This window comes from Meleagris gallopavo, chromosome Z (genome assembly GCF_000146605.3).
Source record: "Meleagris gallopavo isolate NT-WF06-2002-E0010 breed Aviagen turkey brand Nicholas breeding stock chromosome Z, Turkey_5.1, whole genome shotgun sequence".
NCBI lineage: Eukaryota > Metazoa > Chordata > Aves > Galliformes > Phasianidae > Meleagris > Meleagris gallopavo.
The window spans coordinates 14,559,517-14,568,299 of NC_015041.2; the positions used below are offsets into that span (position 1 = coordinate 14,559,517).

The 8,783-nt window shown below is 37.2% G+C and overlaps 1 protein-coding gene across 1 annotated transcript in view; it reads left to right on the forward strand.

Moving 5' to 3' along the window:
• Positions 1-8,783, forward strand: part of LOC104914876 (integrin alpha-1-like) — a 66,633-nt gene that overhangs the window by 19,942 nt on the left and 37,908 nt on the right. Inside the window, exons 9-11 of the mRNA XM_010725407.3 lie at positions 280-445; positions 1,575-1,648; positions 2,577-2,715. Of these exons, the coding sequence (XP_010723709.1) occupies positions 280-445; positions 1,575-1,648; positions 2,577-2,715 (379 nt within the window). The remainder of the gene's footprint in view (positions 1-279; positions 446-1,574; positions 1,649-2,576; positions 2,716-8,783) is intronic.

The following is an 8,783-nucleotide window of genomic DNA, read 5'->3' on the forward strand; positions in this document are numbered from 1 at the left end:
GAATTAGTGAAATATAGGACCTCTTTAACTGGCTATAAAATCAGAACTATTTTAATTCGATCAATGGTTTTCTTCTTTGCTTTGGCTTATGTATTTTTCCTGTCTGAGTGGTCCACTGTAAAGGTATAGTAACGTTAGCAGTTCTTTAACATAAATGAAATTAGTTTTATTTTTGTTGTCATATATGGAATCTTACTCAAGTGGTACGCAAGAAAATGAAGTAACGACATGATAACCCCTGCTTTTCTATTTTGTTTCTCCCCCATCTCTCCCCTCAAGGTTTTGGGATACTTAATCAGGAATGAACTTGATACTAAAAACTTAATTAAAGAAATCAAAGGAATTGCTAGTCATCCAACAGAGAAGTATTTCTTTAATGTGTCATCTGAGGCTGCACTACTGGAAGAAGCAGGAACACTTGGAGAGCGTATTTTTAGCATAGAAGGTAAAATACTCAATGTCTCTGAAATATTAGACAAGATTCTCCCAGCTGGGGAATGAGAATTTTGTTTGTCTTCACCTTGGTGTCAAAAGGAGAAGCAGCTGGATCTGCAAGCTGCTTGAGGCTCCCCAGGAGGGCTGTGGTTTGTACAAGCTACTAAAGCCCTAATAAGCCTGAGTTTCACTTTTCTGCAAATTAGTGGGAATTGTTCCTCAGTTTCTGAAAATTTCACTTGAGTCCTCATTTTCTGGCATCAGCCAAGGGTTTGTCCATGTGCATCCAAATCTTTTTAGAGCTGCTATCACTGGACAGTAAAGGGATCTTTCTGCTTGTGTTTGTTAATGTTAAGCAAGAGTAAAGATAAAATGCAAGTCAAAAGATTGAGTTACTTTTTACAAAGCTGAAAAGCTATGGTAATGCAATCCATGTGGTTTCTGCTGGACTCCATTCCTGGCACCATCCATGTGTGTTTTGGATTAGGGTATGCCAGTGGTGGCCCAGAGACACTTCCTCCTGACACCCAGCTTTTTAAAGTCAAATTTACGCCTTACTCAGGAGACCTGTGACCTGACCTCAGCTCATCCTACAGAACTTTTTGTAGCTTTAGTGTTACGATATTCAAGTGGCTTCACTTTCTAGAGTTTTGCTGAGTATTTCTGTTGAATTCTTGTTACTTGACTCTCACCCAACTAGCTTAAGAAACATTCCTGTATGTCACAGTATTTTGAAGGCAATTACAACAGTTGTCAAAAAAACAAATTTAATTGGAAAGTTGTGAATACCCACTTACTAAAGCTGTTAGATGTAGTGTACTTCTAGTGCTTCCTATAGAACGTAAAAGCTGATTAGCTACAGTGCCAGTACCATGCAGGCTGATCCAGGCCATCCTTATCATCTGCCTCTTTTGGAGAAGTCTTGTAACATGCAACACTGTTAGCCAGCTGACAGTAAAATATGAAAATATTGTAACATTTATCTGATTTCAATTTGCAAATGTTTTAGCAGAAATGGTGAATTGGAGAAAAGATGGAATTACGTAGGGACTCTATAAAGTTATACTTGTAAGCAGCAGGATTGGATCTCTCTCTGTGCTTCTGTAGGGTTAACTGTATGTGAACATTTATTGTAACAGGTACAGATCAAGGTGATACGTTCCAAATGGAAATGTCACAGGTGGGCTTCAGCGCATATTTCTCACAAAAAAAGGTATATGAATTTAATTATTCAATATTATAAGTAGGTTTTATTTCACAAATATACTGCTTTGAAACACAACAGTGTAAGAGTTTAAATTGATAGTTTTTTGAAGATTGTTGTAACCAGGAGAATGTCAAATTATCCTCTGTCTTTTTATCAGAAAAACACAAAGTTGACTTCTAACACGTGGTGTGTTCTCCCAAAAAGACAAAATATTTATTCATAAGTGAAGCTAACTGACAGCTACATGTATTCATACCACTTCACTGTAATGATTTTGAGAAAGTTAATCTAATGTTTTCATCAATTTTTGAGTTCACCTATCGTGAGAAATTCAGTCACTGAAGTTGACATTCTGCAGCTGAATAACTCAGAAGAATTGGAACAGTACTGTAATGATAGTGTATTTCTGGGCTCTGACCTCTATATAAATAGTTAGAAAATAATTTCTCCAATATTTATAAAATCAATAATACTTGCTTAAATAACATTTTATTTAGAAATTAGTCTAATAAATCAGATCAATTCTTCATGCTAATCAATTTTAAGATTATCTTGATTAAATCAATTTTGATACTCTTCCAAGGATCATGCGTTTGTACAAGTGTAGGCTTAGCAAGACCAGCTTTAGAGAAGCCAGGCATAGGAAAGTTAGGTTGCAGTGCCCAGGAACTAAAGCTGTCAGTTATCCTCTTGCAATAGAAGGGTAGAAATTCTTTTAAATAGGGTAGTAAGGTCCAGCATGCAAATGAAAACTAAGTAACTCACATCAACTGCTTGTAGTCATTAGACTGCACATTGTTACCTCAAAACACAGTGATGTTTTATGTAATTAGATATGGTAACTTTAGCTTTTTGGTGTTGGTTTTGTTGTTGTTGTTGTTTACACTTTTTCTGAAATAAGCAGTTCTAAAGTGTTGATTTTTACTTTTTAAAGGATGTCCTGTTACTGGGTGCTGTTGGGGCTTATGACTGGAGTGGAACAGTAGTTCAGGAGTCTTCAAACAGAGTTACTACTTTTCCAAGCAATGTGTTTGAGAAAATTCTGCAGGACCGAAATCATAGTTCATATCTAGGTAAAGGACTAAAATGCAAATCTGGAAATGCATCAAGCTTCTGGTGAATAACTTGGAAAATTTGTCTCTCATTCCTATTCAGAAATGATCTGCAAAGAAAAGAATTTTGCATGCAAAACCTGGAACATTGAATGAAGTCTTTTATTGTGTTTTTAAAATTCTATTCCCATCAAAATGCCAAGCTGGGAAAAAAAAAGGTTCTGTCATAAAACAAAAAAAATCATGAGATTTGAAAAAAGGCCAGTTTGTAGTAGTGGATACCTTCTCTTTTAATATTTATATGTACATTCTCAGTTGCACATGGCCGTTGATTGACTTGCTGTAGTTTCATCTGTGCTTTCTCATTTCTTGGCCTTTTCCAGTCAATTTTATAGTTTTAGGCATAATACAACAGTTTAGCAGAGATCTTATTTATAACTCCCATTTATTTTCTGACACATGCTTTTGTGCCCCAGTGAAGCCAGGCAGCTTGTCTTCTCAGTTCATTGAAATGTTTTCTGCAAAGCTACAATATGCTTGCTAGCAATTTATTCCTGAATAATAGTACTGTGTTTATCAATCATGGCTTTCTAATATGTGAAGTTATTAAAGAGGTGCTATTTTTCCCGCTGATATTTACACTTTTCCCTATGAGTTAGCAGTATTTTTATCTGACACAATAAAATTATTAAACATAGTTTAAAAAGCAGTAGCTTTTTTGTATGTCTGATAGCTTCAGATTTTTTACTTTTCTTTTTGTTAGAATAATCCTTAAAATGTCAGGTCATTTCTGTGCAGCACTTCTCCACTAGACATTGTCTAGAGCATCATTCTTGCACTTTTTGGAGCAAACAATGTTGCTTCCTTTTCTTACTCCTCCTTTGGTACTGTTGCCGTACTCTCATTTCCTTCCTTTCCCTCTTCCTGTCCCCCAGTGAATCCCTCCAGTATCAGTGAGGAGCCCATGCTAAAGGGTTTGCTAGCTCATCACAGCTTGCTAGCTTGGCCTCCTTTCTGCTCTGCACCTTCTCAGTTCAAGTGGCTGTGTGTGTTTGAATTAGAAGCTTGTGGCCTTAAGCTGTGGAATAAAATCTTGTTTTGAAATTTAAGCCTACAGTGATGTTCTCTTCCTGAAAAAACATAGTCACATATTAACTGCACACAAACCTGAATAAGACTGATAAATGTAATGACCAAGGCATAATCCTTTTGGACTGTGTTCCATGCTTTGTACTACAGCTTGCTAAAGACTTGCTTGCTCTGCCCAATCACTGGGATTTTGTTACTCAGTTTAGTTACAGACTTTAGAAAGAGTGATTTTGTTTTCTCGTGTTAAAATAAATCTGGTGTAGTTAAATCACAGAAGTGTAAAATGTGTAGTAAAACTATCCTTACAGTGCTAATACATTCTAAGATATTTGTGGGCATTAAGAGATGTTTCCTGAAAGCAAATAAATGTTAGAATAATGTGAATGAGGATTAAAATGTTGAAAGACATTCAACCAACTAAGCTCTTCAGCTGACAGGCTATTATGGTCTGTTGTGTTCAGCCAAAACACTGGGCTGTGGTTTTGTGAGTTGTGAGAAAATGCAATGAGGGCTTTGCGAAAGCTAGGTGTTTCTCCCTGGTTGGAGCACTGGCTCAAATGTTTTCTCAAGTTTCTCTTTATTTCTTCATTCCCAGGATACTCTTTGTGCAATTTTTCCTATCTCCTTCATAAAACTGACATTTTAATAGTCTATGTTTAGGCTAGGCTATTGTCCATGCTGGTCTGCAAACATTCTTTGACTTGATCTCTGTGCCTCTGTTCATTCCAGAAGAGTTTTGATGCATATGGGACAACTTCAGTTCCCATCTATAGACACCATCCTTTGCCACTGATGCACCAGACTGAGTCGTCTGTGCTGTTATGGATGACCAGCTGATAACTTGAGGTTCACGGACTCTCACATGTTACATGCTGTCTTCTTCCCCCAGGTTACTCAGTTGCTGTTCTCTCAACTCAGAGTTCCATCTATTTTGTTGCGGGTGCACCAAGATCCAACTATACTGGCAGGGTTGTGGTTTATTATGTTGACAACCAAGGTAATATCTCAATTGTGCAGTCCCAGAGAGGTGAACAGGCAAGTATATTTTGTTTACGACTGCAGATTTTGAAGGTCTGTTCCTATTGATAGAGGATTAGATCGCAGTACTTGAAAAATTCCTTTCTCCAGTGCACTTAGCATCCTACTTGCATTTCTCTTTACTACTAGACTTTTTCAGTGAAGTTAACTGTAACTCCTAAAGCATATTTTATGATGTCATTCTACTAGTGGTACAAGATAATATACAAAGCCACATAATGTATAATTCTGTCAGCACTTCTACCTGGGAGAGATTTGGTGAGCTCCACTCTGCCTGAGAAGCTGTGAAGTAGATGACATCAAGGGAGAAATTTGGAAGTTTTTTCTTTTTCTCATTTTGGGAAAGAATGGAAAGCTTAAATGGCTTCAGTTTGTTTTGTTTTACTTTGTAAGACAAAGATAGCAGAGTGTAATGTGCACAGTTGAATATAAAAAGCATACCTTCCATTCCTTGTTCTCTGTTTTCATTCTTATTGTTTAGTGGTAAGGCCATGGTAGCAACTACTAGGCAGAAACAGTGAACACACAGTAAGGTTGTGATTCATAAAACACTGGAGTATACTATATAATAGTTTCATGCCAATGGGCAGTTTCATTACTACTGTGCCTTTTTCAGGTATAAGAGTTTTCTGGTTCAGATGTTAAAGCATTATGCTTTGCAAAATCCACATACAAACTCAAGTTTCTTACTGGTTTTCAGATTGGCTCCTATTTTGGCAGCGTGGTGTGTTCAGTGGATGTTAACAAGGACTCTGTGACAGACGTGTTGCTTGTAGGTGCACCAATGTTTATGAATGACCTGAAGAAAGAGGAAGGGAGAGTATATATGTTTTCCATCACAAAGGTAAGAATGGACATGAAGCAAACCTGGAATTGGCTTCTTGCATATTCTTCCATAATAAGTTCTGGCATTTTCACTTTCAGCTAGGATTCACTGTTTTTCCCTGGATTAGAGTTTGTCAGGACAGTCCAATCAGAAGTACTTGGTGACAACATCTGTTCTATTAAATCAGAGAGCGATCAGAGGAGTGATCCGTGGCCCCAGTGGTAGCACTGCTTAGCACTACCCTCTTGCAGAGACTGGACACGGCTATGCAAAAAATCCCTTGGCTCCAGACTTCTTCTGGGCCTCTATTTTATCTTTCTCCGAGCATTTGAGATGCTGAGAGTGGTGTTTTTGTTAAGAGACACAGAACATGTGCTTTGCCTGAGGTGTAGTGTAGGGCAAGGGTAAGTGATGCAAAGGCTTTTTGGTCAGAGGATGCACATGGAGCACTTCCCAGTACAGTCTTTCCTGTCCTGCTTTTCAGAAGCAGGTGCAAACTCTCCCCAGAACCACTCATGGACATAATCTGGTAATAAGCCAGCTGGAGCAGTCTGAAAGAGAGCCACGAGGCAAGCTAATAGCTAAGCAGTATTAGTGATTAAGGGCTAGCTGCTGCAGCTCGCTCCTCCCTGGCCCTGGTTTTAGGGACTCTGCTGGGCACAGTATATGAATGCAATGCAAGGTTGACTGTTTCTCTATAAAGTTTAGCTTGTAGCTTCCGCTAATTAATTTTCTGTGTAATTTTAGGAAATCTGTTCAACACCAAAAAATATTCCTAAAACAGTTCTAATAAACACCAATGCATTGTTTCATGGACTGTACAATAGGTGGTTGCTATTACTCATGTTGTCTCCTTTGTCAGCATAGCTGTGCTATTTATGCGATGCTTGACTGTTTTTTACTCAGAACCTGTGGTACATGTTTTCAGAATGTTTATATTAACCATCCTGAAAAATCTGGTAATTCTGAACAGTCTCACAAACAGTCATGGATGTCTTACTTACACAAAGTAAATTTTTCCCATTAGTGGCAGCTATTAGAAAACATGGCACTTTACTAGGTAAATTACGATCAGATAAACAGAGATGAAGTAGCATCCTCTTTAGAAGTGCTCAGAATCCAATTATCCTGGAGCAAGATGAAGCTGTACCCTGGGGCAATTTTAAGGTCGATGAAGTACTGGAAGCAGTACTGTTGGCAGCCGGCATTGGTCAATGTGACTGTGAAATGAGACAAAAAATACAGAAGAAAAGAATGGTGTTTTTTTTCATGTTTCAGAAAATGAATACACTGAAAGGCTATCCTTACAAATTTTAATCTTTGACAAATATTGGATTTAAAATTATTTAAAAGTTAAATATAGTGAGAGAGTGGTTTAACAACAAAAAACAAAACCTGAATTTGTGAAACTGTTTATCTTGCGTAAATTACATATTTCTAGTCATTTTGAACAAATAACTTGGCTGGTATTTATAAAATTTTGAGCGCAGTGTGATAACTTAGGTTAGAGATGAGGATGATACTTGCCAAAGAGCTGGATTTAAGGTAATATAAATGTGATTATTTAACTCTAAAGTTCTCCAGCCTTTCTTTCCTCATTGGCACTGGAGAGGTCAGGAGTTTACCATTTGGACACATGTTTTTTGCATTAGTATAGTTAGGAAATTCCATTTCTATTTCAAAGAATTATGTCCAGTTACATAATTTCCATTCCCTCTGCATAAAAGCTGGTAATCCAAAACTGGAAACTGTATTTTTCAATGTATTGTGAAACTTTCAGAACAGTCAGATGAGGACAGTGAGAGCACTTAAGCTTTATACATATGGTTATATTTGCTATTAGTACTCTGCATAGCATGCTTTAATTTTGCTGTGTAATGCTTGCCAAGACTCTGAGACATAATGCAAACTGAATGGGCAATACAATGGGGAAGGAATTCAGGGTTGAGCAGTCCAAGGAGAATGTACTGGGGGGGAAAAAAAAAGCAAGAAACAATGCACATAGATAATGCTCCTATGTCTAATCTGGAGTCATCATAGTTATGTTTTGGCTTTTTCTTCTTTTTCCTTTTATAAAGGGAGTTTTGGATCAACAAGAGCTCTTGGAAGGCCCACAAGGTTCAGAAAATGCTCGCTTTGGATCAGCAATTGCAGCTCTTACGGACATTGACTTGGATGGCTTTAATGATGTTGTAATAGGTGCACCACTGGAAAATCAAAACTCTGGAGCAATTTATATTTACAATGGGTTTCAAAAGACTATACGTACCAAATATTCTCAGGTAAATAACTGTGTTGTGCAATGTTCTACTCAGATGTGCTGGAGGAAAACTGAAAGATTTTCTATCCTTTTATTGCCCATGATTTCATTCTCTTACTATTGTTATTTTCATGGTTTATTTCAAGCTTTATCCCCCTCCATACTTCAGCTGTCAGCATATCCTGAGTGATACTGTTGTGGTGCTTACAGCTGAAGTACAGAGGAAAAGTTCTTGCAGGATGCTCTGTTAGAGCCTCTCATAATTTTGGTGCATGCATATGAAGTCAACTCATTTCCTTTATCTTTTTTGACACTTGCAATTCAAGTTTTTAAAGCTGTTGTGCAGCACTGAAAATTAGATAAGTCCCCACACTGTAAATTTCAAATAAATTAAAAATATGTATTTGAGGAAAAGTAATTCAGAGAAATTTGCATATTTGGTGTGCTCATATAATAGTAATAATTTTAATGTCACTTTCCGTGCAGACCTTCTGGTTGCAGAAATTATTTGTTAGAAGTCCTGTTTCGCTTCCTATTCTTTGAGTTGCTCAATGTAAAATGGAAAAAGTTTCCAGTAAGTGCTGGCTGACATAAAGCAGTCAGCTAGTTGATTTACTACCAAGACAGAAAATTGTAGTTCATTGTCTCCTCTAACAGGGGAGGAAAAAGTGCTTAACAGCGTTTGAGAAAAGTCACACATTTGAGAATGTTTGAGAACATTCACAAAAGTTTTTTTGTTTAAACAATATGTTACATATACAGAGAGAATCTGCAAAAATCCATTGTTTGGGCTGATATCTACATGCTTAAAGCACTGCTATGGCAACTTAGTAACCAAACTTTCTTTCCCAGAAAATTTTAGGATCAGATTCTGCT